The sequence below is a fragment of the Megachile rotundata genome, chromosome 16 (genome assembly GCF_050947335.1).
Source record: "Megachile rotundata isolate GNS110a chromosome 16, iyMegRotu1, whole genome shotgun sequence".
Lineage (NCBI taxonomy): Eukaryota > Metazoa > Arthropoda > Insecta > Hymenoptera > Megachilidae > Megachile > Megachile rotundata.
Genome location: NC_134998.1, coordinates 11,923,362 through 11,937,934, shown reverse-complemented (window position 1 = coordinate 11,937,934; position 14,573 = coordinate 11,923,362). Strand labels below are relative to the sequence as shown.

General features: G+C 40.4%; 2 protein-coding genes across 5 annotated transcripts in view; one reads left to right on the top strand and one right to left on the bottom strand.

Annotated features, from left to right (window-relative positions):
• Positions 1–285: 285 nt before the first annotated feature.
• LOC100877136 (hepatocyte nuclear factor 3-beta) lies at positions 286–13,571 on the bottom strand. Its single transcript, XM_003705267.3, has 3 exons — positions 13,131–13,571; positions 7,331–7,789; positions 286–3,667 (listed from the first exon to the last, which is right to left on the bottom strand). The coding sequence occupies exons 2-3, from the start codon at positions 7,547–7,549 to the stop codon at positions 2,810–2,812; spliced, it is 1,077 nt and encodes a 358-aa protein (XP_003705315.1). The 5' UTR covers positions 7,550–7,789; positions 13,131–13,571; the 3' UTR covers positions 286–2,809.
• The window catches only part of LOC100877025 (uncharacterized), a 26,124-nt gene continuing 16,704 nt past the window's right edge, over positions 5,154–14,573 (top strand). For 3 of the 4 annotated variants that reach the window (XR_013041115.1, XR_013041114.1, XR_013041113.1), the window contains exon 1: positions 5,154–5,243. Coding sequence is in view for 1 of the 4 variants with exons in the window: in XM_076541603.1 (XP_076397718.1) it covers positions 5,213–5,243 (31 nt within the window). In the remaining 3 variants the exon portion in view is untranslated. The remainder of the gene's footprint in view (positions 5,244–14,573) is intronic. The other variant, XM_076541603.1, reaches the window with a different exon arrangement.

Sequence of the window (14,573 nt, the reverse complement as noted above, 5' to 3'; positions counted from 1 at the left end):
CCAAATCCCCGAATTCTCAAATTCCCAAATTTCCAAATCCCCGAATTCTCAAATTCCCAAATCTCCAAATCCCCGAATTCTCAAATTCCCAAATTTCCAAATCCCCGAATTCTCAAATTTCCAAATCCCCGAATTCTCAAAATCCCAAATTTCCAAATCTCCAAATCCTCGAACGACTCCTCAGTTAACTTACTTAATTTTTTTCCATAAATTTGAATGAACAACTGAATAAAAAAAGTAAGAACTATGAATTGAATTATGAAGAAAAAAAAGGGAAGGTTTACCAAAATTTGTAAGACAATATTTTTCAGATATATACAATAATTTATTTAATCACGAAGCAATGTTTACATTTACGAGCATCTTCGTGAAAGTACGATCGAGTACATTAATTATACTACGCTTGTAGATCATTCTCACGTAATCCTTTTAAAGAACAAAATTTATACAAATAGATGTAAAATTGTTTATTGTACAAAACTCCGTTGTAACCGCGTTTCTTAACGAACAATAAAGAATATCGACTAAGATAGAATAGAAAAGGACAGATTAATTCGTACTTACATAATCACAATTCAAATATGTAACTTTGTACAGGACACTCTCGTTATATTGCCGTCTTTACATAGAGTCTTGCAAACGTGGCTCTCTCTGTCGTTGCAATATTAAAGGAGATATATTTTAGATAACCCATTCGGTTATAGCATATTGCCCGTTCGAAGATTATGCAATATAACGAGAGTCTTCCGTAAATGGAAAGATTCATTAGTCGAAACGATACTAATGAATTTAGAGAACCGAATCAGTCAGAAAATTGATCTACAGATTTTCGAGTCGAAAAAGAAGTTGGTAAGCTTTTTTCGAGTCGAGATTGTTCTTTCTATCATTTTCATGAAGTTCAATCGAAAAATCGACAATTAAGGCCTTTATGTCTAATGTTATTGACTCTATCGAAATAACGCTCTCCAATTTTTTTGTCAGTAGAATTGCAAATGAAGTTCTCAAATTTTCAAATCTGCGAATTCTCAAATTCCCAAATTTCCAAATCCCCGAATTTTCAAATTCCAAAATTTCCAAATCTCCAAATTCTCAAATTCCCGAATCTCCAAATCCCCGAATTCTCAAATTCCCAAATTTCCAAATCCCCAAATTTTCAAATTCCCAAATTTCCAAATCCCCGAATTCTCAAATTCCAAAATTTCCAAATCCCCGAATTCTCAAATTCCCAAACTTCCAAATCCCCGAATTCTCAAATTCCTAAATTTCCAAATCCCCGAATTCTCAAATTCCCAAATTTCCAAATCCCCGAATTCTCAAATTCCCAAATTTCCAAATCCCCGAATTCTCAAATTCCCAAACTTCCAAATCCCCAAATTCTCAAATTCCCAAATTTCCAAATCCCCAAATTCTCAAATTCCAAAATTTCCAAATCCCCAAATTCTCAAATTCCCAAATTTCCAAATCCCCAAATTCTCAAATTCCCAAATTTCCAAATCCCCGAATTCTCAAATTCCCAAATTTCCAAATCTCCAAATCCCCGAATTCTCAAATTCCCGAATCTCCAAATCCCCGAACTCTCAAATTTCTTTAAAATTTCGTGACTATCGCCATCTTTAAAGCAAGCCATCAATTACTGTATGACTCTAGTTACCTCCGACTGCTTGTCACCGAGAAAGATTTACCTATTACATCATTAAGCAGAAAACTTGACAGACGGAGTAAAAAATAAACATGGCGAATAAACAGCGATACACCTTGCAAACCTAACCTCATGATTTGACCGTCCAATGAAATAAGTATCAAGGCGCCATTTGTCAAGTTCCATACTCGATCTGATACGATATTTTGAGAGCTTTGGAAAGACCTTAAAAATTATTAGATTCATAATTACATGTAAAGGATGACAGAGTGTGACTAATAGAGCTACGAGTATAGGAGCTACAAACTTCGATTATCACGCAAGGTTCAAGGTTCCTTTTCCAAGCATTTTGAAAAGTATCAGGTTCCCGCCAAAGTGCAACGGAGTCCATCTTGATGTTGCGGACTCATTCGAGTATTTTCATATATTCTATATAAATATCCTCCATCCACACATTTCTAAATACCTTTCAAATCTTTTCGTACATTTAACGTTTCTTCAGTTTAGTTCCAAGTTAATAATTTAAGAAAGTTACAGTGTTTGCGGGTAAATCGATAACAGAAATATTTCTAAAATACTTGTTAAGAAACATTTCCTAAATACTTGTCCAAAACCATGGACCTAGAAATACATAGACGGTGTTTCAACTTAAGGAGAAAATGGCCATATTTAGAAAAGATGTTCATACAGTAAGTTTATAGTCAGTAAGTTTATAACCTCAATATTTAGGTTCTAACCTCAACATATACTAAATGTGTCTATAAATCAAATTTTAATTTAGTAAGTATGAAAAGGTTGTACAAGAACAAATAGAATTTGCAGAAGAACTATTTGAAATGAAGGACAAAATCAATATGGCTTCCCTCCGCACGTACAGGAATAAATAAAAAATATAATTAAATATATTTTCAATTCCTACGTCGCCATCCACATATCTCTAGGTCCACAAAACGTTCAAGATACATACTTCAAATCTGTGAAGCATTTCCTCCTCTGCGTCACCTCTAGTGTCTCTATCCACGAATCCCGCAAAACTCAAAGTAACAAAAATAGTCAAGAGTTCACCAGCACGTTGGACACCCGAGTCCAAAAGCACAGTTCGGTCACGTGATCACTATCACCGGAAGCTTCTACCCTCACTTGGAGTCCTTGTCTCTACAGCGAAACTCTTCAGGTAGCAGTCTCGTAGGTGACCTTGGTCGTGGACAGCCCGAAAGGGAATCCAGCGTAGAGAGGTCTCGGGACCAGAAGATGACCCCTCTTCTCGTCCTCCACGTTGCCGGAGATCTGCTCATCGTCGGGTGCGATGATGTTCTCGATGGTGAAGGGTTTCTTCTTCTTCTTCTGCTCGGGCTGAATGGTCGTCTGGCTGGAAATGCCGGGTTCCAGGGTCGAGCGTTTGCCGCTCGCGGGCTCGAGGCTGCTCCTCGCGGTGTCCAGGAACGGTCTGGACTCAGTCTTGTCGGGGATGGTCTCCGCGGTGCCGGGGCAGATTTGTCGGCTGTCGGGGATGTCGGTCTGGAAGTAGGACAACTGGGACACGTACGGGGTCACCTGGAAGCCGGGGAAATTCCAGCTTCCCGTTTGCAGCAGGTTGCTCTCGTAGCCGCGCAGGATCTCGTCGGTGCCGGCCAGTCGCTGTCTGACTTCCGGCGACAGCAGGTAGTAGCTGGAGCCGGCCTCCGGCGCGGAGAAGCCAGGAGAGCTGTCACCGGAAGTCATCGTCAGACGACGCTCGTGCAGCTCCCAACGGAGCAGATCGTCGCGCAGACGGTGCAGATTGGCGACCGTCAGGCTGCTCGTTTGGGCGGCCGGGTTTATCGATATCACCGGCGAGGACTCCGAGTGCGGGGGCGGCATGGCGGACGCCAGGGCTTGCAGCTCGGATTTTAACAGCTCTTTGTCGGGTTTGTGCAGTTTGAACCGCTTTCGACGACGGAGCAACGAGCCGTTCTCGAACATCGAGAGGGCGGCTGGGTGCAGCGCCCAGTACGCGCCTTTACCTGGTCGATGTGGTCCCCTCGGCACCTGCAATCAACAATTTCGATCACGACTTTTAATCATTTTCTGCTACCTTTGTGGATAGTATTTGAAGTGTACATTTAGATCGGAGTATGGATCTACTTTTGTCCTTTATCCGACAATCTTAGTAGCGTTACAGGCTTATTATTATAAATTATGCAATAAATTCGATGATACAGTAGCTTTTACGACTTTTGAACACGCTAGTGGCTCTACGTCATAGGGCTCCATGGAGATCGGTGTAATATTGGGAGAGATGATTTCTGTTGATCGACCAGCGCGATTGCTAATTTTTCATTGGACACCAAGGTTAGATCACTGTGTTACATCGACACGTGTTAGATTGTCATAAATTACATCGCAAGAAGTTAAGTCGTTACACGTTACATTGTTTCAGATTAAATCGTCACGAAATGTATATTCCTAGATTGTTAGATTTTTATTCTCGTACGTTACTTTTGTATCTTTACGCTTTAATATTTTTAGGTTATATTCTTAGGTGTGCACGTTCCTAATATAAATTCATATATTTTATAGTAGATTCCCAGGTTCCTAGATATGTCCCTAGATTTTTATCAGAGTCATATATGTCACAGTAAATCCCCTAGATTTTTAAATCCTTAGATTACAATGTATCTATACCCCCTATATTGCTAGATCTCTAGATGCCCTCATGTCCCTAGATTCCCAGCTCCAGTTGCAGTAAAAGTTGCATAAAATCCTAGTAACTTGCACATGAAATGAATGGTAAAGGTAAATCCTGACACGGTTCGATATGAAAGGCAGAAATAAAGCATGCAATTACCTAAAGCGTAATACACGTATTAAATTACAAAAATCGTTAAAGTGTCCTGTATAATTTTATCCGTAATTTCGCTGACATGTTAACGCGATCGTCAGAGAAACAGAAATTGCAGCCGTAATTTAAGTATCGTTACATTTTGATTAAATCTAATGTTTTGTTGCTACAATGCGATGCGATCGATTCAGTTACTTCGACACTAGCGCCGCCAAGCTGACAAGTTTCTCGCAGTCACTGTGATGCACCGAAAGCAGAAGAAAAACGCAAAGGTTGTTATGGAATTGCGTCTCGTAATAAATTGGACAGCGTTGAACCCCGATGTAGATAAAATTGAAACATAGTTAAAAATTAAGATTACAAGTAATCGGTGAATTATTCATTCGAAGTCGAGGCAACTAATTAAACCTGAACGCAGATATAATTAAGATCTAATTGCACATAAATGTTTGAAAATACCATTGGTTCTGAAATTCATATTAGAAACTCGTTTGTCGCGGCCGTGATTAATTGCACGACCGAATATGGCACTTGAACATGTAAATCACACCTTGGCAATTATATTTTTCCAACGGGCGTGTAATGGTTTATAAACAATAACTGCTGTTTAATAGACATTTCTATTCATCGATCTAACGACGAGCGGTGCCGTACGCGTACTGCCTCGTGCAATTTGCATAAACGCATGAATGTTTCATGCGTGGATGTAAGAAGCTGTTCTTCGCGCGTAGCCGCGTGAAATATTCATACCGATGGGAAAAAAATATTGTTCAACAAATACCGGTGAGTTATTACTAAATTATTTACATTGATTTTCCATCACCGCGTTCATGTTTTATCTAATCTAATTTCGAAGTAATCGTTTCAGTTTTTTACTGTTAATTCTTGTTTTGAAATCATTTCATATTTTTGGATCATTCGAGGGTTTGGGATATCTTGAGTTATTCTTTGGGACTTATGTTTTATTAGGTTATGAGATTTTAAGAAAGTTATACTGTAGAATGAAAGTGTAGAATGTAATGGTTCAAGAAAGTTTTTTTGGGATATCAATTTTTGAGGTTGTCCTCTCTGCATCCTCCTCTCAAGTATCAAATTATTAATAAATAACAAATATTAAAGCATCAAATTGTTAATACATATCTATTATTAATGTACAACAATGCAGAGCATGGAATAATTATAATAATTTAAAGCAGAAGTTATATTTCATAATAAAAATTTTTGTGAGGTTATGTCCTGGGCGCCCTCTCTACACCCACCTCTCAAGTATCAAATTATTAATAAATAACAAATACTAAAGCATCAAATTGTTAATACATATCTATTATTAATGTACAACAATGCAGAGCATGGAATAATTATAATAATTTAAAGCAGAAGTTATATTTCATAATAAAAATTTTTGTGAGGTTATGTCCTGCAACTGCGTCCATCTTTCAAATATCAAATAACATAGTATACTAAAAGTATAAACGTAGAAGCATGCAATTACATAGTGTACAAAAATACGCAGTAAGGAGATCGATACAGAAATAGCAATAAAAATTGATTAGTGATAAGATCGCAGGAATTTCGTTCGACGCAGCCAATTTCAAGATAACGATCGACAGGTTGTGCAACGAAACGCGGCTAAACACGGCGTTCTGTGAATAGCCTCATAAGACACGCATAACGAGAAATAAACAGGATGATTGCGAGGTGGAAAAGGGTTCGTCTTTGGAAACAGATAAAAAGATCTGTTTTTTTTTCTCTCTCTGTTGATCGACTACCGGGTCCGTTTTAACGCGGAGGGACAAGCTGTGTCAGCACTCGTTCTCTATTCTATTTCTCGACCATCTGTTTTGCACCTGCCTTCGACCCGAATCGCCAAGGAACGCGATCGCTTCGCTGGACGACCACGAAATCGTTTTACTTTTTCGCGAACCTTCCCAAGCCAAACACATTAAGGGGCCATTTTGGTAATTTGCTTCGAAAACAAAAAATCAATATCTCTCCTAAGTACCGACATTAAGAATGCTCCTTGACGACACGTCTAATTGGAAATTGCCGTTTAAAAATATTCTCTTTTAATTTTACTGCTTCTGTTAGAGGGAATAATTCAGACAACATTTAACGCTAGCACTGTCACACATTTATCGTTGTTTTTAATATTATTAAGAAATTATCTGTACAAAGTCCTAGAGAAAAATTCCTTAGGAAGTGTACCATAATGTATGAGGAGGCTCTAGGTTAATCTAGGGACATTTCACTGAGCACAGATTTCTAAGAAAATATTCCAGAAATACACTCTAGGGAATGTAGTATAATATTTTTATATAGACTTCATATATGCAAAGTCCTAGAGAAAAATTCCCTAGGGATTGTACCATAATGTATGAGGAGGCTCTAGGTTTATCTAGGGGCATTTCCCTGAGCACAGACTCCTAGGAAAATATTCCAGAAATACACTCTAGGGGATGTAGTATAATATTTTTATATAGACGTCATATATGCAAAGTCTTAAAGGAAAATTCCCTAGGGATTGTACCATAATGTACGAGAAGGCTCCACGTTTATTTAGGGACATTTCCCTGAGCACAGACTCCTAGGAAAATATTGTAGAGAAATATATTGTAAACCCTATTCTAAAAATAATGTCCCTAGATATTTCACGAAATGAACATTCCTTAGAAAAATATTTCCTAAATATACCTAGGGTATACGATAGAATACCCCTTGAAAAATATGCTCTAAACCCTAAGGATATTACTATTAAATATTTTATTGAAGATCTAAGATCTAGTAATATTTCGACTAGCCTCAACATCGCGTCGCAAAGTGTCGCTAGAATCTACTTAATCACTAGAAAGAAGAAAAGTACCTATACAAACCTTGATGAAGCAGTCGTTAAAGGACAAATTGTGCCTCAAAGAGTTCTGCCATCTCCGAGTGTCCTTGCGATAGTACGGAAACCGATCGGCGATGAATTTGTAAATTTCAGCGAGCGGCAACATCTTGTCCCTCGAAGACCAAATCGCCATCGCGGTCAACGAGATGTAAGAGTACGGTGGCTTTTGATCGCCGTAAGTGTCCCTCGATGGCCGAGGCATCTTTAACTCGGCTGTTCGACCTCGCCCTGAACCTTTATCGCGATCCTCATTCACACTCTATCCTCGTCGAACACGAGTCACATTTTTCTTACATCTTCCTCGGCCGTTCAGGTTGCAATTACTGCGGCGTTCGGTTGAGGGAGGACGTTGATTCGATGACGCTTTTAGTGTGTTGGTGACATTTTAGGTTTACATTGATGGATCGATGATGCACGATCACTTGGTTTACATGGGAGTGTTCTGAAACATAAAGAATGGGGTGGTTAGGAGATTTTAGAGGGTTGTTATTTAGATAGTTTGAATGACCGCCATTTGGGAGCAATGTGGAGACGGGAAGGATGGCGTTAGGTGGGAAGGAAAGATGACATGTGGTGGATGACAATATGGCTGTTACGGGAAATGGATTCTGGGAGTTTTGGATTTTGGGAAGGTGAGATTTTGGGGTTGTGGAAGCTGGGGCAATGGGATTTCGGGACATCTTGAGTTAGGGGCGCTGGGATTTCGGGATATCTTGAGTTAGGGACGCTGGGATTTCGGGACAATTTGAGTTAGGAACGCTGGGATTTCGAGACGTTTTGAGTTAGGGACGCTGGGATTTCGGGACATCTTGAGTTAGGGGCGCTGGGATTTCGGGAGATCTTGAGTTAGGGACGCTGGGATTTCGGGACATCTTGAGTTAGGGACGCTGGGATTTCGGAACAATTTGAGTTAGGGGCGCTGGGAGTTTGGGACAATTTGAGTTAGGGACGCTGGGATTTCGGGACATCTTGAGTTAGGGACGCTGGGATTTCGGAACAATTTGAGTTAGGGGCGCTGGGAGTTTGGGACAATTTGAGTTAGGGACGCTGGGATTTCGGGACATCTTGAGTTAGGGACGCTGAGATTTCGGAACAATTTGAGTTAGGGGCGCTGGGAGTTTGGGACAATTTGAGTTAGGGACGCTGGGATTTCGGGACATCTTGAGTTAGGGACGCTGGGATTTCGGGACATCTTGAGTTAGGGACGCTGAGATTTCGGAACAATTTGAGTTAGGGACGCTGGGATTTCGGGACAATTTGAGTTAGGGACGCTGGGATTTCGAGACGTCTTGAGTTAGGGACGCTGGGATTTCGGGACATCTTGAGTTAGGGGCGCTGGGATTTCGGGAGATCTTGAGTTAGGGACGCTGGGATTTCGGGACATCTTGAGTTAGGGACGCTGGGATTTCGGAACAATTTGAGTTAGGGGCGCTGGGAGTTTGGGACAATTTGAGTTAGGGACGCTGGGATTTCGGGACATCTTGAGTTAGGGACGCTGGGATTTCGGAACAATTTGAGTTAGGGGCGCTGGGAGTTTGGGACAATTTGAGTTAGGGACGCTGGGATTTCGGGACATCTTGAGTTAGGGACGCTGAGATTTCGGAACAATTTGAGTTAGGGGCGCTGGGAGTTTGGGACAATTTGAGTTAGGGACGCTGGGATTTCGGGACATCTTGAGTTAGGGACGCTGGGATTTCGGGACATCTTGAGTTAGGGACGCTGAGATTTCGGAACAATTTGAGTTAGGGACGCTGGGATTTCGGGACAATTTGAGTTAGGGACGCTGGGATTTCGAGACGTCTTGAGTTAGGGACGCTGGAATTTCAAGACGTCTTGAGTTAAGGACGCTGAAATTTCGAGACGTCTTGAGTCAGGGACGCTGAGAGTTTGGGACACCTTGAGTTAGGGTCATTCGAATTTTGGGACACCTTCAGTTGGAAGCCCCTGTGATTTTGGGACATCTTGAGTTAGGGTTGCTGAAGTATTAGAACATCTTGAGTTAAAGTTGCTGGGATTTAAGGATATCTTGAGTTAAGGTTGCTGGGACTTTGGGACACCTTAAGTTAGGGTTGCTGAAATATTAGAACATCTTGAGTTAGGGTTGCTAGGATTTAAGGAGATCTTGAGTTAAGATTGCTGAGATATTAGGACATCTTGAGTTAGAGTTGCTGGGATTTAAGGACATCTTGAGTTAAAATTGCTGGGACTTTGGGACACCTTGAGTTAGGGTTGCTGAGCTATTAGAACATCTTGAATTAGATTTGCTGGGATTGGAGGACATCTTGAGTTAAGGTTGCTGGAACTTTGGAACATCTTGAGTTAGAGTCGCTGTTATTTCGCAATACATTGCTTTAGGCACTCTGGGACTTCAGGACCTTTTAAATTTTTGATACTCTGGAATCATAATATAAAATGTTGGGTCACTAACGTTGTCTGTGAAAGCTACAAAAATAGCAAATTCCACTGCTGAACAATATCATCACCACATTTCCTCGCAACCCCTTGCCTCATATCACCGCGCACTATATCGCCACATTCCCCCAACAACAAACCCCTCAAACAATAACCCACCACTCCTACTTTCAACTCTTATTATCACAACAATGTGACACAATTAAAAATAAAAGTAGATGACAAAACACCTCCACTTATCGTCCCATCTCCCAAATTCCCGCGGAATCACTCTGACGAGACGTATAACTCAATTTTTCGGTAAAATGCCGCGTAAAATGATGAATTCTCCGGTTGATTACTTTTTCCGATACCGAACCGATACAGACGGTGTGTTGGTACGCGTTCGGTTTATAGTTGCCTTAAACACCGACACTACTATGAAAATGCATGATTCATGAGGAACGTTTGCGAGAGGTCTAAGTTGGGAGGGTCCAGGTTCTCAGAATTTAGGGTTCGAAAGATGCTTCGTCGTGGCGGCGAAAGAAGGCGGAAGAATAAACGAGAAGTATGAAAAAGGAGCAAACAAATTACAGACAACAAAGGCCGGGCAAGGCCAAAGAAACGGATTAACCCTTTTATAACACCGTGTCAAATTCGACTTACGTATCTGACGATAGTGATGGAACACCAAGACAATGATGTTCAGTGAAAATTCTTCGAGAAATATGTTATCGTTTTAATCTCGAGTTTGATGTACTGCCCACATGATTCATTTGTGACTGTTATGTTACACCGTGTCGAATTGCATAACCTGAACTCGTTTATGGTTGTCCAAAGAGTACATGTTATACTTTCTTTGTTATTTTATTGGCGAATGGTTAGAGCGAGCCGTATAGCAATTTGCATTTGAATTTCCCGCCACTTTTTGGCACGATGGAGAATTCACATGTGTCATCTCTTTGAATTTCTAAATGTTCTAACTTTTGTACTCTTATGTTATTGACTTTTACAATGTTGCGCACAAATATCTACATTGATAAATTCCTAAATCCTTAAATTTTTAAGTAGTCAAATCTGTAAGTCCCTAGATTTGTAATTTTTTAGATCTTCTATTGTCAAAGTTATTAAGTTCACAAATGTTTAGCAACCTAACGTAACTCAATATCTTCATTTTCCCAATAACCAAATTTCCAGCTTGTATACTCTTTAATTTCCTAACTCACTATATTCCAAATTTCCGTCTCCCTAAATCCCCAAATCTTCAAATTCCTAATTTTTCAAATCGTTAAATCTTCAAATTCACAAATTCACAAATCCCTAAATCCTCAAATCTACAAATCTACAAATTCCTAAATCCCTAATTTCCTAATTCCCCACTTTTCCAAATCCCCAAGTTTCCAAATTCATAAACTCTTGAATCCCTAAATCCCCAAATTTCACAATTTCCAAACGCCTAAATTCCCAAATTCCTAATTCTCCAAATCCCTGGATCCCCAAATCCCTATATCCCCAAATCTCTAAGTTCCCAAATTCCTAGATCCCCAAATCTCTAAACTTCCAAATTCCTAATTCCCCAAATTCCTAATTCTCCAAATCCCCAAATCCCCAAATCCCTAGATCCCCAAATCTCTAAATTTCCAAATTCCTAATTCTCCAAATCCTGAAATCCCCAAGTCCCTAGATCCCCAAATCCCCAAATCTCTAGATGCCCAAATCTCTAAATTTCCAAGTCCCTAAATCCCCAAATCCCCAAATCCCTAGATCCCCAAATCCCCAAATTCCTAAATCCCCAATTCCCTAAATCCCCAATTCCCTAAATCCCCAATTCCCTAAATCCCCAAATCCTTAAACCCCAAATCCCTAAATCCCCAAATCCCCTAAACCTCCAAATCCCCAAATCCACAAATTCCCAAATCCCCAAGTCCCCAAATCCCAAAGTCCCCAAATCCCCAAATCCCCAAATCCCCAAATTTCCAAATTAAAAAATGTTTCACCAAAAAAGCACCGACCAACGTTTCCTCCCCCTATGTCGCCATTTTCCCTAGACACGTCCACTGCACACGCGACTGTACACGCGACGGCAAGTAGTTCGATGTTCAGGAAACAAGAAACGGCGTTCGTGACCAAGAAGATTAACGCAAAACGAAATTAAAATCGCAAAATCAACTTGAGCGGCGCAGCCAAAGCAACATCTAACACGAAACGTGTAACTACAGGAAATAAAGTTTCGAATCGGGGGAATAACATCGGCCTGTGTGACACGAGCGAACAACTTTTCCTCTGAACGATACGAGGCCATTTAACAATTAGCAGTCGCGTGAAAACGCGAGCTAAACTTGTACAACAGATCTGTTCGAACGAAACGGACTGGTTTCCGCAGGAAAAATGGCGATGTGGAGAAATATGACATCTCAGATAAAGCGTTTAGTTTACGCAGTTTGACAATCTTGATTCAAAGAGTACCGCGGATCACGCGCCTGGCGCGTGCGGTTCTGTTGCGACGAATTTAGAAGAATTACCATATCTATTTTTAAGCATTACTGTTTTTTCAATTAGTGGAATGTAGAGTTTTTTAATTTGTAGAATGCTGGAATTTGCAGTTGTTGAAACTTTGGACTGTTGGGGACTTTGGGATTGAAATGTGGGGTATTGGCACTTTGGAAGTTTAGGACTACAGAATGGAACTTTAGACTGGAAACTTAGGTACTTGGCTACTTTTGTATATTGAAATTTGGGGAATTCACAAGATTTCAACTTGGGGGGTGATGTTGGGACTACCAGACTTTAGAACATCATAACTTCTAAGTATTGTGTCATAACTTTCAGACCTTTAGGTACAGGAACTTTGGAATGTCACTTGGTACAACCTACGTCTAGTTTTATCGGAAAGTTTCTCTATGGCTAAGTTTCAGTAACTTTCCAAGTGTCCGTCCACTCCACATTTCATCCCAAAGTACCTTCATATGAACATCTCTGCTGCTACATTTCTAGTATGACTTCTACCCTACTAGACAGGAACCTGAAGAATCCTAAACTACTCATGATCCTCCTTAACGCGTTAGACCTACATATGCTACATATGTCTTTGATTAATGTCATCCCTATACCTAGACATCATATCAACCCAAACTCCATAGTCGAATCCAATTAATCCAGCAAATACCCCATCCCACATAAAATACTTAGCCCAAGTCTATTACTTTCCATATAAGTTAACAAACACACAACGAATAATAAATCTCCTGTCCTGACAGGAGTCATAAGTCCCTGAATTTATGGAGGAGCCTTAACAAGCATCTGTTTATTAATTCTGTGACATAACACTAATCGTTGTTCGACAATATAAACAAATTATCAAGAATAATTTGATAGACAAGTTCATTAAGTACCTGGTGCCGTGAGGACTCTCCCAAATTCACACCCAGAACACAGTGTCTGCAGCAACTATAAGTAACATCCTCAGAAAGAGTCTTCACTAACAATTCTGGGGCTCCAACGCACCATCACACATCCAAACTTCTTCGAATCTCTGACTTTGCTGTTACAAGACTATGATCTTAGTTCAAAAACACTCACAGTTTATAAATAAATATTAAATTTGTGAAGTTTTCATTTGTCAGTGTCTCTCAGACGTTTGCCACTCGGATTTTTCGTCGCACAAAATAGTTCGAATAGCCGGCACGGATTATCCTCGAAAACAACAGCCCCGGTGACCGGAAGCGACGCGAATGAGCACGCGGCCGGAAACCGAGCGCTGGAAAACCGGAAGGGAAGAGGAAAATCGAGCAACCAACGTCGCGTCTCCAGGGACACTGCGCTCGAACGATACCCACACTCCCGATGCGACAGCGCGCCCCCACTCCTCCACCATTCGCGTAGCCGGAGGCGGCGATTGGCCCGCAACGGCTCCTCCCACTCCGCACCGTTGGACGCCGCGGACGCTGGGTGGCGACCTCTCCCCTCCCAGTTACCCACACGGTAATAATTATTTTTTCAGACTACTCCCGTCCTTTCTTCGCTGTCCTCCACTGCTGCGTAAACTTTATAGGAAAAGTACCTCGAGTACTATCTTAAACATTGAAAATAACAATCTTATTAAGTGGATCGTTATTCCACGATTTATTTGAATCGCTCGTGGATTACGGAGGAATTTGCTGCTCATTTTTTATGTGTCTTCTGATGTTCTTTTTTTAGATACTTCTTTAAATTGTCGTTTAAATGAAGGAGGGGATTTTTAACAAGTTTAATATTCTTTGTTTCGTTGTAGTAACAGTTGGGTTATTCCGTTGTAATACGTGTTCATGAATGAATAAGTAAGTGGACTGTATATTAGGTGTGTTAAGGAATGTTCGCTATTTTGAATAATTGCTTTTCCACGAATTTTTGCTATTACTGTTATTACTAATAGGATATAGTGGCATATTTTTATCGTCCATCGCTCTTAGAACTGGAGATATGTAATTTATGTTCTCTCGCATTAGAAATAGTCCAATTATATTTCTCGGATCGATATAATGACATGATCGAATAAAACATTTATTGCTCGGTATTCCTTACGAGCAATTACAATTGATAATTAGATCATTACAGGCTTAACGAGTAGATTTCACGTTAATGATAGAATAGCGATCCTTTTTCCCGAATCACGGAGCAGTTCGAATAATTAAGATCGATGCCGCCTGTACAACAGAAAGAACAGCCGCGTTTGGGCTTTCTTCGAGAACACGCGCGTTCAAATGAACGGTACGATGGATCTGCAGATAACTGAAATTATACACCTCGTTCCGAGATCTTCTGCAAAAGTGCAGCCAATTCATGAATTTCTGCTTGTA